The sequence below is a fragment of the Mesoplodon bidens genome (assembly GCF_964165515.1).
Source record: "Mesoplodon bidens genome assembly, chromosome: 19".
Classification (NCBI taxonomy): Eukaryota; Metazoa; Chordata; class Mammalia; order Artiodactyla; family Ziphiidae; genus Mesoplodon; species Mesoplodon bidens.
In genome coordinates this window covers 43,987,670-44,003,510 of record NC_138179.1, presented here as the reverse complement: position 1 = coordinate 44,003,510, position 15,841 = coordinate 43,987,670, and the positions used below count along the sequence as shown (strand labels likewise).

General features: G+C 60.3%; 2 protein-coding genes across 8 annotated transcripts; both read left to right on the top strand.

Moving 5' to 3' along the window:
• Positions 1 to 73: 73 nt before the first annotated feature.
• On the top strand, positions 74 to 6,611 carry SIRT7 (sirtuin 7). Of its 2 annotated transcripts, none has more exons than XM_081219920.1 (10): positions 74 to 200; positions 271 to 408; positions 490 to 594; positions 2,277 to 2,347; positions 2,437 to 2,509; positions 3,893 to 3,991; positions 4,066 to 4,302; positions 4,444 to 4,524; positions 4,702 to 4,808; positions 5,925 to 6,611. In XM_081219920.1, the coding sequence occupies exons 1-10, from the start codon at positions 108 to 110 to the stop codon at positions 6,121 to 6,123; spliced, it is 1,203 nt and encodes a 400-aa protein (XP_081076046.1). In that variant the 5' UTR covers positions 74 to 107; the 3' UTR covers positions 6,124 to 6,611. The 2 variants fall into 2 exon arrangements, with proteins under 2 accessions (XP_081076046.1, XP_081076047.1); XM_081219921.1 differs by lacking the exon at positions 5,925 to 6,611 and adding an exon at positions 5,256 to 5,907.
• Positions 6,612 to 6,908: 297 nt separating this feature from the next.
• Positions 6,909 to 14,259, top strand: PCYT2 (phosphate cytidylyltransferase 2, ethanolamine). Of its 6 annotated transcripts, none has more exons than XM_081219916.1 (14): positions 6,909 to 7,061; positions 8,912 to 9,000; positions 9,583 to 9,744; positions 10,002 to 10,068; positions 10,737 to 10,821; positions 10,991 to 11,035; positions 11,272 to 11,325; positions 11,759 to 11,897; positions 12,152 to 12,180; positions 12,484 to 12,561; positions 12,739 to 12,804; positions 12,970 to 13,035; positions 13,311 to 13,399; positions 13,485 to 14,259. In XM_081219916.1, the coding sequence occupies exons 1-14, from the start codon at positions 6,973 to 6,975 to the stop codon at positions 13,594 to 13,596; spliced, it is 1,170 nt and encodes a 389-aa protein (XP_081076042.1). In that variant the 5' UTR covers positions 6,909 to 6,972; the 3' UTR covers positions 13,597 to 14,259. The 6 variants fall into 6 exon arrangements, with proteins under 6 accessions (XP_081076042.1, XP_081076040.1, XP_081076043.1 ...); XM_081219914.1 differs by having other exon boundaries at positions 12,152 to 12,234; XM_081219917.1 differs by lacking the exon at positions 9,583 to 9,744 and having other exon boundaries at positions 12,152 to 12,234.
• Positions 14,260 to 15,841: the final 1,582 nt, after the last annotated feature.

Below are 15,841 nucleotides of genomic sequence, written 5' to 3'. Positions count from 1 at the left end.
GGGGCGACGCAAGGGCGGGGCGGAAGGGCGGGGCGGGCCTCGCGCGCATGTGTCGGCGCGCGGCCTGCCGGGAGGCGGAAGCGGAAGCGCGAGTCTCCCCGGGAGAGATGGCCGCCGGGGGTCTGAGCCGGTCGGAGCGCAAGGCGGCGGAGCGGGTCCGGAGGCTGCGGGAGGAGCAGCAGCGGGAGCGCCTCCGCCAGGTACGGCGTTGCCCGCCCCGCGCCGCGCCCCCAGTCCGCGCCGCCCTCACCGCCTGCCCCGCGCCCGCAGGTGTCGCGCATCCTGAGGAAGGCGGCGGCCGAGCGCAGCGCGGAGGAGGGCCGGCTCCTGGCCGAGAGCGAGGACCTGGTGACCGAGCTGCAGGGTCGGAGCAGGCGGCGCGAGGGCCTGAAGCGGCGGCAGGAGGAGGCGAGTCCGGGGTGCGGGCGGGCCGGGCGCGGGCGCGGGCGGGTCGGGGCCGGCTCACGACCGGCTTCGGCGTCTCGGCAGGTGTGCGACGACCCGGAGGAGCTGCGGAGGAAAGTCCGGGAGCTGGCTAGCGCCGTCCGCAACGCCAAGCACCTGGTCGTCTACACGGGCGCGGGGATCAGCACGGTAAGGAGACGAGGCGGGGACGGCCGCGCCCCGGCTCGGCTCCCAGGTTGTGCGAAACACGGACCGCCGGGGGCGGGCGTGGGGCGCCCCCTTCTGGGTGTCGGACCCCAGCACCGAGCACCGTATTCTGTGAAGCAACAGTACCGATTCGCAAAAGCTCGCCTTAAAAGCACCTCTTGAGGGTCTTTCTTTTCTTAGAGAAACTCAGAATGACTCTTTGGAACTTCGCTAAGTAGATAAACATTCTTAAATGCTTGAATATTGTATTGTACCCAGTTAGAAACAGGAAAGGAAGAGGGATAAAAACGGGATGTAATAGTTTGGTGCTTGTCCCAAGGTTATATTGGCAGAGCTAAACCCCAAACTACCTTCTGATTCCCCATTCGTTGTGTGTCCTGAATGTTGAAGTAAGGTAAGTGAAATACAAGGCAGTATGCATTAGAGTGCACCAGGTAAGGAAGAGAAATGCTTTGGCTTTCGATACGTTTTATCAGGAAGCTACCTGGGTGGTAGAATGTGACTAGCTTTGACAGTGTGGATAGCACGTTGTTTAATTGCTGGGTGCAAGTTGAGTGTGACCTACATGTAGGCCCAGCAGAGGTGAATAGCAAGGATTTCTGTGGAGAGGTCCGTAGGTGATGATAATAAACCCTATAAACGAATGACTGTAATGTGAAGCTGGCTGTGCTAGGCTGCTAGAATAGAAATCCAGATACGCCCTCTGTGGTCTCTGAGAGCTGGGAACCCATCTGGTGGTTTTTTTGTGAGAGGTGGCATTGAGCCTGGGCCTTGAAGGGTGGGTGAGATTTTACAGACACTTACGAAGTAAGACACTCCATACAGGGATGATTGAAGAAGCCCAGTAGCGAGAATGTGTGAGGTGTGTTAACTGCTTTAACTTATCAACACCTGTAGCCCTGGCACATGTGAACTCTTGTCATTAGATTATGTAAAAGCAGGAATACCACCTTTTAAAGAACTGTAAGCAGCTACTAAAGCCACATACTGTTCACTAATTTGCTCTGAGTGTTACTGTTTGAGGTTCCCTTTTTCCATGTGAGTCAGACCCACTGGTCACGTGGGCATTTTTCTGAGCTTTAGCAACAGGGAAGAGACAGGGCTCCCTACAAGGGAGGTCACTCACACCTCAGGAAGCACAGGGCACCTTGATCCTGGCACACTCTCTGTTTTCTTCTCTCGGGGTGGCTCTGTTTCACTGGATTGGGAACTTGGGAAATTCAGTAATGTTTATCTCATTGAAGAGGTTAGTCCGTGTGAAGGTAGGCCAGGAAACACTTACAGCATCAGGATGTGAGAACGTGGAGGGAGGTGTGCAGTGAGCCTAACCAGTCCTCCCTCTCAGTATGAGGACAGACGTGGCCACAGAGCCCGGGCTGTACTACATGCTAGAGAGTCTCCCAGGGCGGGCAGGGCTCCTTGGAGCCTAGAAGGATGAGCTGGACCAGGTTTGGGTGCAGGGGTCCTGGCAGAGGGAAGGAGCCACAGGGGGTGCCCTCCATCTGGGAGGACAGGTTAGACTAGGAAATGCTCAGCCTGAGGAAGGAATTGAGGCCAGTCTGTGGGCCAGCACTTCTCAAAGTGCTGGGAGAAATTATTGGGAATTCTGCCAGTGCCTACAGTGATGTCTTTTCACTGGGCTTATCTCTTTTCTGAACCTGCAGGCAGCTTCTATCCCAGATTACCGGGGTCCTAATGGAGTGTGGACGCTGCTTCAGAAAGGAAGAAGCATTAGGTAAGCAGCCTACCACAGCCTTCCCACCTAGTTGAGCAGGGACCTGACCTTGAAGCTCTCCAAACCTTCATTTCCCTTCTACCTGGCAGTGCTGCTGACCTGAGTGAGGCCGAGCCGACCCTCACCCACATGAGCATCGCCTGCTTACACGAGCAGAAGCTGGTAAGAGCCCAGGGTGGCTGGTGTACAGCCATCCTTCGGTATCCCCCTTGGATACCAAAAGCTGAGGGTGCTCAAGTCCCTTGTATAAAATGGCGTAGTGTTTGTATATAACCTGCACACCTCTCCCCATACTTTATTATTTACTTATTTATTTATTTTTAAAATAAATTTATTTTATTTTTGGCTGCGTTGGGTCTTCGTTGCTGCGAGCGGGCTCTTCTCTAGTTGCGACGACCAGGGGGGCTACTCCTCGTTGCGGTGCGCAGGCTTCTCGCTGCGGTGGCTTCTCTTGTTGCGGAGTTCAGGCTCTAGGCGCGCAGGCTCAGAAGTTGTGGTGCATGGGCTTAGTGGCTCCGTGGCATGTGGGATCTTCCTGGACCAGGGCTCGAACCCACGTCCCCTGCATTGGCAGGCGGATTCTTAACCACTCGCCACCAGGGAAGTGCTCCCCACCCCCATACTTTAAATCATCTCTGAATGAGTTGTAATACCTAATAAAATGTCAGTGCCACTTAAACAGTTATAAATACAATGTAAATGCTACACAGATACTTGCCAGCGTGTGGCAAGTTCAAGTTTTGCTTTTTGGAACTTTCTGGATTTTTTTTCCCCGAATATTTTTGATCTTTGGTTGGTTGAATCTGTGGATGTAGAACCGTCAGATACGGAGGGCTGATTGTACTCACTGGGTCCACGGCGAGGACCGGGAGGGCCGCCTTGGTGCCCAGGTGACAACTGCATCCTACTTCCATCAGCTAGTGGACCCTGAGATGAGTGCCCACCAAGCAGTTTAGATTCCTGGTTTGAGCCTACCTCTACTCCTCCTGTGTTTCCTCTCCAAGAGTAGAGGGCAGCCTCTCCGCTGAATCATCACATAGAGGGTCCACACAGGCCCAGAGCTCGTGAGGGTAGCCCCTTCCCCTTGTGTTTCTCTTGCATTTTTCCCACAGACCTCAGGAGCCACCTAGATACAGGGGAGGCTAGTAGGAAACCTCTGGAGATCCTCTGCTAAGCACCTGCAACCGAGTGGGGAAGGGGTCGAGCCTCCTGGGCCTTCAAGGACCTGAAGCGTGATGACCCAAGAGAGCATCAGTTTGGGCCCCAAGCTCCTTTCCAGCCAAGAGGGGGCGGTGCAAACATTTGCCCTCCTGGGGGCTCCTAGGGCTTCTGAGTCGTTGGGGGCGGGCCCAGTGCCCTCCCCACCGGAGCCTCCTGAGTCCTGCTGGGACCAGCCTGCTGCCCTGGGTTTGCCTTCGATGCTTTGTGCAGGGTCGGAGTTGCCGCTGGTTTGGGGGCTCTGGGGTGGGCAGGGCTCGGTATGGTTTCACTCCTGAGTGCTGCTTCCCCCCTTCCTCCTGCTGACTGCCACTGTCGCCCTTCCAGGTGCAGCACGTGGTGTCTCAGAACTGTGACGGGCTCCACCTGCGGAGCGGGCTGCCTCGCACAGCCATGTCGGAGCTCCACGGGAACATGTATATCGAAGTGAGCGGTCCCTCTGGGACTCGGGGGCCTGGGCAGGCCAGTGGCTCCTGCTCACAGGGCCCTACTCTCCTCAGGTCTGCACAGCCTGCACTCCCAACAGGGAGTATGTGCGGGTGTTTGATGTGACGGAGCGCACCGCCCTGCACCGACACCAGACCGGCCGCACCTGCCACAAGTGCGGGGCCCAGCTCCGGGACACCATCGTGCACTTTGGGGAGAGGGGGACATTGGGACAGCCTCTGAACTGGGAGGCGGCCACCCAGGCTGCCAACAGAGCAGACACAATCCTGTGCTTAGGCTCCAGCTTAAAGGTATGCGAATGGCACTGTGGATGGGAACAGGGGTGAGCCTGCCTGCAGCTGTCCAGCTCAGCCTTAGACCCCAGCTTCCTGTAGCCTCCTTCCCTGGTGTGTGTGTGTGTGGTCTGTCTGTCCATCCATCCGTTCCCGCAGGTTCTAAAGAAGTATCCACACCTCTGGTGCATGACCAAGCCCCCCAGCCGGCGGCCCAAGCTCTACATTGTGAACTTGCAGGTAACTCAGGTGCTCAGAGGTGCCTCCTTAGACCTGGGCCTTAGGAGAGCCAGCAATCCCTGGGACATTTATGTCCCACGCTAATGCACCACGAGGTCTGGCTGAGTAGGGGCCAAGGCCAGCAGGCCATTGGGAAGGAGTGAGGTGCTGTCCTCACTTACCTTCTCCTGTCCCCAGTGGACCCCGAAGGATGACTGGGCTGCCCTGAAGCTGCACGGAAAGTGTGATGACGTCATGCGGCTCCTCATGGATGATCTGGGCCTGGAGATCCCCCGCTACAGCAGGTGAGGGGGCACAGACACATCCCCCACTTCCCTGCCGCTGTGTGGATGGGTTGTGTCTGTTGTCTTTTGTGAGCTGAGTGTAGAGAAAGCTCTGAGCTGTGGCAGATGGCATCTGAGGCGTGACTGCAGTGTGGTGGCCTCTGCAGGGACCAGCCCCAGCATTGGCTGAGGTGTCCTGGCTGGCGTGATTCCTGCGGGGAGAGGGAATCTGCCAGGGCACGCCTGGATGTCCCCCTTCACCTCAGGCAGCCTGGACGGGAAGGTGCCTTGAAGGGATGTGCTCTCAGCAACTCTGCTCATCAGAATCTGGGTGCACTTGGCTTGGGGAGCTGGAATACTTTGGGGAAGCTTAAACAAATTGTGCCTTAATACAGAATTTGTGATAATTTAGATGTGGTGTGTGTATTGAGTGAAAAGTTTACACTTTCTTTCTCTGTGAATTTTCAGGGTCTTATAGGGGAAATCAATAACTTCTTTTAATCAAAGGGTTGGAGAATTAAGGATCCCTTCACCTTCTGGGCCTGGCAATTCTTGTATGTTATGTTTGTGGTGTTCTGTAATGTGGGCCTGTTGTGTACTGTACTTTTTTTTTTTTTTCCACATTAACTTAGCTCATTTTCTTTATCAGTGCTTATCTGTATATTAAGTTTATGATATGTGGTTCTACATCTCAGACACATGATCTCTTCATGGTGTAGTGTTTAGGCTGCGCCTCCCTAGTCAGCTTCCCTCCCGTCGAGTCCTGCAGTCTGGGAAGGGGAAGAGGGTCTGGTCTGCCTGTCCCTGGCCGTACAAGTGACAGGGGGGACCCAGAGGTGGCTAGTGACTCACCCCTCCTGGGGCTACTGCCGCCCTACCCCGTGTGTGCACAGCCCCCTCAATCACCGACGAGGACTGAGTTCTGCAGAGGCTGGGCTAGTCTGGGTGCTGGCCTTTGAGTTACTCGCGGAGCTTACCCCTCTCGCAGATGTTCTGGAGCTACCACTGAGCAAAGCCCAGCCATGGTTAAGACGTGGGAGGGACGCAGGGTGACCTCAGTCAGCTTTCCTGTCCTGGGGCGGGTTGTGATTGTGAGGGGCTCCCAGGCACGCCTGACCCAGCTTTCCCTTTGCGTAGGTGGCAGGACCCCATCTTCACACTGGCCACTCCCCTGCGTGCGGGTGAAGAAGGCAGCCACAGTCGCAAGTCGCTGTGCAGAAGTCGAGAAGAACCTGGGCCTGGGGACCGGGGTGCACCACTTAGCTCAGCCCCTGTCCTGGGCGGCTGGTTTGGCAGGGGCTGCACCAAGCGCACAAAAAGGAAGAAAGTAACGTAACCTGTTGCTTGACCGAGAACAATGATGGCACTTTGCAAATGGCCGGCACTCTTCTTCAGGGGCAAGTGGCACTGTTAAGGCCAGCACTGTCCCTGGAATTCTCTGGGGGTGACATTCTCACCCTGACATGTTTAGCCATTTGTCATTGTGGAAAGCTCCCTTGCACTGCTGTGGTTGCCCCCCGCATGGGCCTAATGATGGAAGACACCTCGCCCAAGCAGCCTCTTCTAAAGAGGTGGCAGCCACACCCTCTGTGAAAACAGGACTCGGGTTATTTCACACCTGGCCAGCAAAGAGGAAGCACACGGCTGCCTTACCTCATTCACTAGGCTAGTCTCAGGGGCCTCAACTCTATTTCTACCACTTCTTACTAAAAATGTTAAATTTATAGAAGCCTTTTTCTGTATTGGGTATGCTGCAAAGGAGTGGTTTTTGAGCCTTGGCTCTCAGCAGGCCTTTTTATTGTTATTAAACATCTCTGCACTGTCTTCCTCGTGTCACCGAGTGACTGCCTTTCTGAAGCGGTGGGTGGGAGCGGGCGCCTGGCGAGACTCCTGGAGGGGCGGATGCGCCCCACGTGGTCCTGCCCCCAACCGCCGCTCCAGGTGGGAGTTGAGGGTTGGTGGGTGCAGGCCATTGGCCGGGAGCGGAGGGGCGGGGCCCGGCCCGGGCGGGGCTCGCCATTGGACGCGCGAGGGAGGTGAGGGGGCGGGGCTCCGCGCGCGGGGCGGGGCGGCGCTCGGCATTGGCTGTGAGAGGCGGGTGAGGCCCGCGTGACGGCGCGTGCGTGCGCGAGCTGCGGCGGATGGGAGTGGGGAACCGGCCGTGCTGTGCTGCCGGTTCGGGGCCATGATCCGGAACGGACACGGGGAGGCAGGCGGCGCAGAGCGGCCGGGCCCAGGGGGCAGGCGCGCCGTGCGGGTGTGGTGCGACGGCTGGTGAGTGCGGTGGGGGGCGGGGGGGCGGGCGGGGCCACGGTGACAGCTGTGGTCGCCTTCGCCGGGGTCGGGCGGCCGGCTAGCGCGGGGCGGACGGCGCCTCGGCCGCGTAGGACGCCTGGAACCCGGGCCACCGCGTCGCCGCGGGCAGCGCGGCTGAGGGTTGCTGGAGTCTTTCTGCGGATCCCTACATGAGCGCCTTCCCCGGACGCTCCTTCTCTCACGTTTGCCTTTAAGCCGGAGACCCAGCCAGGCGGTCCCACCTGCCTAACTCGTGCACGATAGTGGCCAAAGTTGCGTGTCTAACCTTGATGACTTTAATCATTTTAGTGCCCTAGGAGCTCTCTTTCTCCGAAGGAGCCGTGCACCCAAAATGTCTTCCCAGAGTTCTCCCTGTCCGGCTCCCGGCTTGCCGGCACAAAACCAGGAAGGTTCTCCTAGGTATCTGGGCAAGCGTCAGCGCAGGCATTGCCCGGTCTGAGTAAGACCCTAGTGAAGCCCCCAGGCTCCTGGGTCCATCTGAGGAGGGCTACAGTGCCCAACTGTCCTCTTTTCTGTCAAGCCAGACAGCTGGAGTGGTGTTGAGATAGGTTTGAGGCTGTCAGCAGACAGGAGGAAAGTGAACCTCTAGTGATAACTTGACGTCTTGGATGCTTCCTCAGACCTTACTTGATGGAAGCAGAGAAAGAAAAACATCTGGCTAGCCCAGGGCTTCAGCGGCCAGCAAGTGAGTGGGGCTGCCGTACTCCTGGGCCTGCACCTGAGTCACCTTGTGGAGGGGGCGTGGCTTCCTGTCCGTTGACTCTGACCTTGGCCCTGACCAGGCCTGGCCCCTGCCCCAGCAGGCCACAGCCACAGGCCACAGTGACTGGGATACAGCCTGGACCCAGGTCCACCCTGCATTCTGTGCCGTGCACCCTCCTTCTGCCCAGCCTGTCCAGTGGGCACAAGGGCCTGCCAGGCTCCTGAATTTGGACTTCGCTCTTCCCTTAGCCCAGGACCAGAGCCCTGTGCCCCACAGGCTTGTCTGCTGGGGCCTGATGTGCTGGGGTGGGGCTAGCAGGTGGTGCTGAGTAGAATGGTTTTTGTACACCTGGGTCACCTGGAGAAGCAGGGACAGCTCCACCTACTCAGAGGGCAATACAAGGCTGGGAAGAAGCAGAGTGAGCATGAGGGCCCACCTCAGGGCCCACAGAGAAGTGGAGGTCCTCTCCGCCACACATGGCAACCCGAGTGGAGCTGCGGTGCTGTGTGTGGCCTTCAGCTGAGAGTTCACTCTTAACCAGGCCTGGATTTGAGGATGAAAGCTCTAGAACCAGGCGATAGGGAGGTGGTTGTTGGCCCCAGAGAGCAAAGCCTCACTGAGTTTCCAGAGGCCTTGGGGAGCAGGCAGGGTTTCTAAAGCCAGTGACTGCCCTTGTTCATTGGCTGGACTTTGTTTCGTGTTGGCCCCCGGGACTGTCTGGCTGTTTCACGGTAGTACAGAGCCCAGTCCACCCCTGAGCTAACATTGGTTTCTATTACCTCTCAAAGGGACTGCCTGTGACAGTTTGTATTTGGGAAGGGGAGGGGCTGAGGGCAGAGTGCTGTCCCAGGTGTGGGGAGCAGGGGCTGTTCTGTGCACTCACCAGGCCTTGTCCCCGGCCACAGCCATGCTCGCTCAGTTTGACCTTGAGCCCAGGGACCAGTAATGGGGAGAGCTGAGCACCCCACCCCTCTGAAAGCCCAGGCCCAACCAAACCCTGGGAGCAGTTCCTCACTGGTGGCTTCTCAGAGGGCTTCCTAAGGACACTGCAGAGGAGCAAGACTGCACCCCCAACACTGGGATGATGGCCCTGCCCTCTCCACAGCTATGACATGGTACATTACGGCCACTCCAACCAGCTGCGCCAGGCCCGGGCCATGGGTGACCACCTCATCGTGGGTGTACACACTGACGGTAAGCCGGGCTGCCAGGCCCACCCTCCTCCCCCACGCCCGTGACAGACGGCACAGGTCCCCGTGGTGGGTAGGACCAGGCCCAGCCGTCCTCCCCAGAAGTGCAGCTCCACAGGCTCGCCCCAACCCCGGCGCAGGCCACGCCATCCAGAGCTTTCCCGTCTTGCATCCTGTCATGAGCTTGGAGGGCAGGGGTGGTCCAGTGGATCAGTCCAGGTATGCCGTCCACTTCCTACCCGCTTCCTGGCTCTCGGGGCCTTAGAGGACAGAGCACCCAGCCATCACAGGGAGCCCCGGACCGAACCTGGAGCTCTGGTTGGCTGCGGGTGAGGGGCGTGCAGTCACCCAGCAAGTGCGTCCGCAGCGCCTGTACCGGCTCGCAGAGGACAGAGCGGAGCTGCTCCTTGTGGTCCTGCCTCGTGGGCTGAGGCCCCGATGAGAGGCAGCCTCCCACCGTGAGCCCTCCTGTGGCCGCAGACCCTGCTTGCTTCTGGGAGGGGACTTCTGAGGAGGAGCCAGTGAGCCTGTGGCCAGCCTTCCAGGGGTCACCCACCTCGTCCCTTGCCCTCTTCTCTCTCCCTAGAGGAGATCGCCAAGCACAAGGGGCCCCCGGTGTTCACTCAGGAGGAAAGGTACAAGATGGTGCAGGCCATCAAGTGGGTGGACGAGGTGGTGCCAGCAGCCCCCTATGTCACCACGCTGGAGACGCTGGACAAGTACAGCTGCGACTTCTGCGTCCACGGCAGTGAGTCGGCAGGGCACAGCCCCCGGGGCAGGGCACTTGGGCAGCTCCAGACCTGACCATCAGAGGGGCATCTGGAGGTGCCGGCCTCCTCACACTTTGGGGAGCACAGAGCCCTTTGAGGGTCTGAGGAAGCTCTGGGTCCTTCCCCAGAAAGGAGCGCACGCACACCAGGGCAGGCCTGGAGCCGGGGTGTGGGCCTGGAGGTCTTCATGGCTTTGGGTTAAGATTCTTGTTCTCGTGTGCGTGTCACCCCTTAGATGATATCACGCTGACTGTAGATGGCCGGGACACCTACGAGGAAGTGAAGCAGGCTGGGAGGTACAGGTAAGCTCTACTTGCTGAGTGCCCCGCTTTTCGAGGAGCGGGGCTCCCAGCTCCCATCGAGCTCCTTCTGCCTGTGAGGGCAGCGTCCGGGCCACGGTCTGTTTCTCGTGGCCTGGACTGGAGCTGGGGGTGCCATACATCTGCACCGCCCAGTACGGTAGCTACTGGCCACGGGCAGCTGCTAAGCAGGGGTAACATGGGGTATGACTGGGGAGCTGGCTTTTATTTGAGTCACTTTAATTGAAAAGGCCAGTGTGGCCAGCGGCTCGAGTGGGGCAGTGAAGCCTGGGGTTCCCTTGGCAGGGAGTGTGTGGTGAGGCAGGACCTGGGCGTCAGTGGACAGAACAGGACCAGAGCCACCTCTGTATGGCCTGCTCACCCCAACACTGTGAACTTGGGGCTTGGTGACAGCGTTCTTCTGTCCGGTCATTTCCGTTGGTTGATAAAATTTCAGTGGTCCCTCCACTCTCCTGGTCTTGGTTTTTTGTTGTGGCTGAGAGTGGCGAGGAGACGCCCGGGCCTGTGCACAGCATGGCTGGGGGCTGGGCCACGGTAGAATCAGCCACAAGCAGAGTTGCCCTTAGGTGGGGTAACTTAGGTGCCCGTAGGAGGTGTAGCCTTGCAGGTGTGTCCCAGGATGAGAGCCCCAACCCCAGCTCTTTTCCCAGAGAATGCAAGCGCACCCAGGGGGTGTCCACCACAGACCTCGTTGGCCGCATGCTGCTCGTGACCAAGGCCCATCACAGCAGCCAGGTGAGTCTTTGGGGGCCAGAGTGGAATCCCCGAGGTCCCAGGGCTGGGAGGGAGGGATCGCCTACCCCACCCTTGCCCCTCAGTGGGCACTAGGACAGCAAGCTTCGGTGTCCTGGGGTTGGTTGCGTCTGGAGGGCAAGGCCCCTCAACCCCCTGCCGTTCCGTGCAGGAGATGTCCTCCGAGTACCGGGAGTACGCAGACAGCTTTGGCAAGGTGAGTGTCGCCTGTGCTGTCCGGGCCGCTGCCCAACCCCCAGGCCACCCCTGGGGAAAGGTTGGCCTGGAGCCTTGCCCTCTACCCTGCTCCCCGCTTTCTGGACACTGACCGGGTACTGACCGCTGGTCTTGCTGGCTGGCCGGTCCCAGCGGCCACTGCGTGGAGGAGGAGTGAGGACTGCCCGCGAACGAGGGGTCTCTAACCAGGTGGCCTGGTCCTCTCTCCCTCTGTAGCTCTCTCACCCGACACCCTCCAGGGAGACACTTTCCTCAGGAGGCTCCTCCCAGGTGACCAGACGGTGGCCTCAGGGTGCCAGGTCCCCACGAGGGCCGTGTCCGCTGGCCTCTTCTTAGCGGGTTCGTTGCCAGGCCAAGGTGGTGTTGGCTGCAGCGCCTGCTGTGGCCATGGGGCAGAACCCCAGTACCACCGGCCATAGCGGCCCCGCCCAGCCTGGTGGTGGTGTGAACCAGGCACCTGCCAGCCAGCCCTCGGCATCCCTGCCTGAGATGTCTGCCTGGAAACAACAGCAGAGCAACAAGCGAGTGGCAGGTTGTGGCTAGGGGTTTGGAGTCCCGGCCTATAGCCCCCATGCCCGCCCCCGCCATCTCACACCTGTGCCACCCAGAGCAGACTGACAGGCGGATGCGGGCAGGCCCAAGGATGGGCAAGGGACGTGCCTGCGAGGCCTCTGTTGCTGACCAGGTTGTTCTTGGCTTACAGTGTCCTGGGGGGCGGAACCCTTGGACGGGGGTGTCCCAGTTTTTACAGACATCCCAGAAGATCATCCAGTTTGCTTCGGGGAAGGAGCCCCAGCCAGGGGAGACGGTCATTTACGTGGCTGGTGCTTTTGATCTGTTCCGTATCCTCTGGGACTGGGTGGGAGGCTGTCCCTGCCCCAGGCCTTTTCTGTGCGTTTCCACATCTGCCCCAGTGGGCTGTGGGGGCTAGAGGGGCCTCCCTGACTCTCGAAGGCCCAGGATTGGGGTGGGGTGCAGGGGCACCGCTATCAGCATGGAGAGGCATGAGCAGGTGGGTGGGAAGGTACCTGTCCGAGCCCCTGCTTCTGTGGGTGGCCGCTCCTCGTTAGTTCCTCGGTCCTTAACCTGGGTGCAGACATCGGGCACGTGGACTTCCTGGAGAAGGTACATGGCCTGGCAGAGAGGCCTTACGTCATCGCCGGCTTGCACTTTGACCAGGTCTCACCCCGGGCAGCCGGTAGCGTGGGGGCTTTGGAGGAGCTCCTAGGGTTGGGGTTGGGCACAGGTGAGGCATAGATGGCAAGCTTGGGCCTCTTCCCAGGGAGAAGCCCAGGGAGAGCCTCCCATCCAGGGCTTCCCCACACTGGCAGATGCCCCACGAGAGATTGCTGGGAGGGAGCACGGCCTCACTCCCACCCCAGCCCACCCCCGAGGTCACCGCCTGACCCAACCTTGCTGTGGCTCTAGGAGGTCAACCACTACAAAGGGAAGAATTACCCCATCATGAACCTGCACGAGCGGACCCTGAGCGTGCTGGCCTGCCGGGTGAGAGCAGGCGGGCAGGCGGGCGGGCCCAGCGGCGCCTCCTTCCCAGGCTGGAGCTGCTCCTCCCCAGAACCCTCCCCAGGGTACAGGAGTCTGGGGCTTCACCATGCTGCCTCTCAGCCCCTACCTGCAGCCTGGTGAGGTCCATCTAACCAGCTGTGCTCCCTTTCCGCCCAGTACGTGTCCGAAGTGGTGATTGGGGCCCCGTACTCGGTCACAGCAGAGCTCCTGGATCACTTCAAGGTGAGGACGGGGCTCCTGGCAGGCAGCTTCCAGGGAGGCTCTTGACTGAGTGGCGCCAGGCCAGCTCTTTGAGCCCAGGCTGCTTCCCTGGAGAGGGCCTTCTGGGGGCAGGGGACCATGGGGGGAGATGCTGGGAGGGCGCCCTGACCCCCGCCTCCTCCCCAGGTGGACCTGGTGTGTCACGGGAAGACAGAAATCGTGCCTGACAAGGATGGCTCCGACCCATATGAGGTGGGTCATGCTGGGCCCTCGACAGACATGAGGTGGCCACTGTCTGATGCTTCCCAGCCACCTAACGCCCCCACACCTCATCATGCCTGTCTGGGAAATGGGCGGGGTGACAGCTGCCACGCTGATGGCCTCACGGCTTAAGGAGGCAGGTTGCTAACGGGTGGGAATAACTGCCCCCACCACAGTGGGGTGGGAACTCTCTGAGCCAGTGCAGCAGGGCAGTCTTCTTGGGGTCCAAAGGAGGGCTCTCACCTCCTCCTCCTCCTGGCCTCCAGGAGCCCAAAAGAAGGGGTATTTTCTGTCAGATCGACAGTGGGAATGATCTCACCACGGATCTCATTGTCCAGCGCATCATCAAGAACAGGTGAGTCTCCGCCAGGCTGCTAGGGGCACGGGGAGCCGCTGAGGCCTGGGTGTGGGTGCACCACTCATCCCCACCTGGCCCCCAGGCTGGAGTACGAGGCCCGGAACCAGAAGAAGGAGGCCAAGGAGCTGGCCTTCCTGGAGGCCATGAGGCAGCAGGAGGCGCGGCCCGAGAGGGAGAGCGACTGTGACTTCTGACCAGAGGGGAGAGGTCGCCAAGGGCCCCCCGAGTGCTGGCCCTGGCCCAGCCCTGCCTCGAGAGCTTGGCTCGGTTTTTAACAAAGCTGCGGTGCCCTCCTTTCCAACCACCCGGCCGTGGAAGGGCCGGTGTGGAGGACACTGCCTTTCACCCTGCCCGTGAGGTGTCCGTCTCGCAGCAGGCCCTCCTGCCCTTCCTGCTGAGCTGCACAGTGAGGGGATCCAGCACAGTGGAGCAGCCCAACAGGCAGGATGAGCAGGGGGCACCTTCAACGGAGGGGTGCCACCCTGCGTGCCAGGGAAGGCCCAGTTTCCATCCTTCCGGCTCTGCTGCTGCTCCCCATTCTGCCCCCAGGAAGCTCCTGCAGACCCTGGATGCCCCCCACCGCCCAGCTCGAGGCGGTGGCCTTCCTGCCCACCCGGCCTCCGTGGGAGCCAGCTTCAGGGAGCAGTGACCCGGGGGCCCGCCCCCTTTCCTCCTCAGAGTGCAGACCATGCCGCCTCCCACGTGAGCGGCCTCTGCCCTGCAGTGTGTCCCTGGTGCCCCGGGGCCTGACGCCCGGATGCTGTGCCCCCTGCTTCCCGGGCCAGCCTCCCCACAGACTGTTCTCGGTTTTGTACCTGACCAGCTGGTGTGCAACCGAATAAACCTGCTGGGAGGTACTCTGCTTCAGGCTCTCCATCCTGCAGGGCAGGACCAGGAAACCCACCACCTTGGCCCTGCTCCCCACTGCCCACCCAGCAAGGAGGGGGCCAGCAGGCAGCTTGACGGCAGTGAGGAATCCCCCCAGATCTGGGCCCCCAGACACCTCCAGCTGCCTCCCACGTGGCAGGTGACAAAAAAAGAGGGAGGCAAGGACCAACAGAGTACCTTTGGCCCCAGGGTCTGTCATGGGGAAAATGAGAGGCCGACACCCCGCGGCCCACATAGAGCTACCTGATCCAGGAAGGAATTAGGGGCTGCTCCCTGGCCCGACCCACATAATCTCAGGGTCTTCTGCACCCAAGTCAGAGTACACTTGTAGTAGTGCAGTGGCTGCAGGGTGCTGACCCCGGTCACCTCTTGATGGGGTGGGGGGGGAACAGTGGCAGTGGTTTATGGCTCTGTGGTGGTCAAGAGTGAGGACTGTGATGTTTTTTCAGTCCTCTGCCAGTTTCCTCCAAAATGGCCTCTGCCCTGCAGCTGCTGAGCCAGATGGGGCTGGAGTACCCTGTGGCCTGGCCCCATGGGAGCCCCTGGCCAGTGTTCACTCCTTCTGTAAGGTGGGCCTGTCCTTTCTTTTGGTCCTCAAGGGCCAGCCTAGAACCCGTGCAGGAAGCTGCAGTGGGGGACTGCGGTGCACGCACCCTGGCCAGGCAGCTGCTGCCCTGCTTCCTTTGTTCCCTCCTCGAGTCGGGGGAGCTCACTAAGCTATGAGAGGCACAGGGCCCTCCCTGCACCCCCGCCCCACCTGGGCCCCCAATTTCAGGAGCCCAGTGATGCCAGACTTTCCCACGCTCGGATCCCTGGGCGGCAGGGGTCAGCCAGTCCCATGTAGACTCTGATGTGAGGGTGGGACACAGGAGTGGCCGGAGGGTTCCTCTTGAGACTGGAGTCAGCCCTAGGCCTGCTGAGAACCCCCTGCTGGGTGGCACCGCAAGGTGAGGACTGGGGGACAGTCCGCAGCAGCAGTCAGGAAGCCCCAGGCGAGCCACGGAGGAGACTCGGGGCCTGTGGGTCCAGGAGGTGGGTGCCTCCAGAGACTGGTCCACCCAGGTGCAGCAGGATTGCGGGTCCCACCCCCCGCCTAAGTGGAGGGCCGGTGGGTCCAGCTCCCTTGGGCCCCCTGAGGCCCAGCTGGCAAGGCCCCATTGGGGTGGGGGACAGCACTGAGACAGGCTGCAGACCTCTGGGACCAGGGCTCAGGCCAAGGACTCAAGTCAACTTCATTGGGGGTGGGGAGGGCAAATCAACCTGCTAAGATCCCCACAAGTGAATTAGGGAATTAGCCTGAGTGTGAGGTGGGGGGAGGCTGGCACAAGGCAGCTGTGCTCAGGAACTTTGGCCCTACACAGCTCCTCCCTCCTCAAGGTGGGGCAGCACCCATTGCTTTGGGGATATCTGCTTCCCTGTGGGTCTAGGGAGGGCTAAACAAAGTGCTCCCAGGCCTGGGAGGAGCCAGCTGCCTGACGTCAGATTCAGGACTCAGCTGTGGTGGCACCCAGCTTTGTCATCCACCTGGTGCAGCCCCTCCTGGTCCTGGAG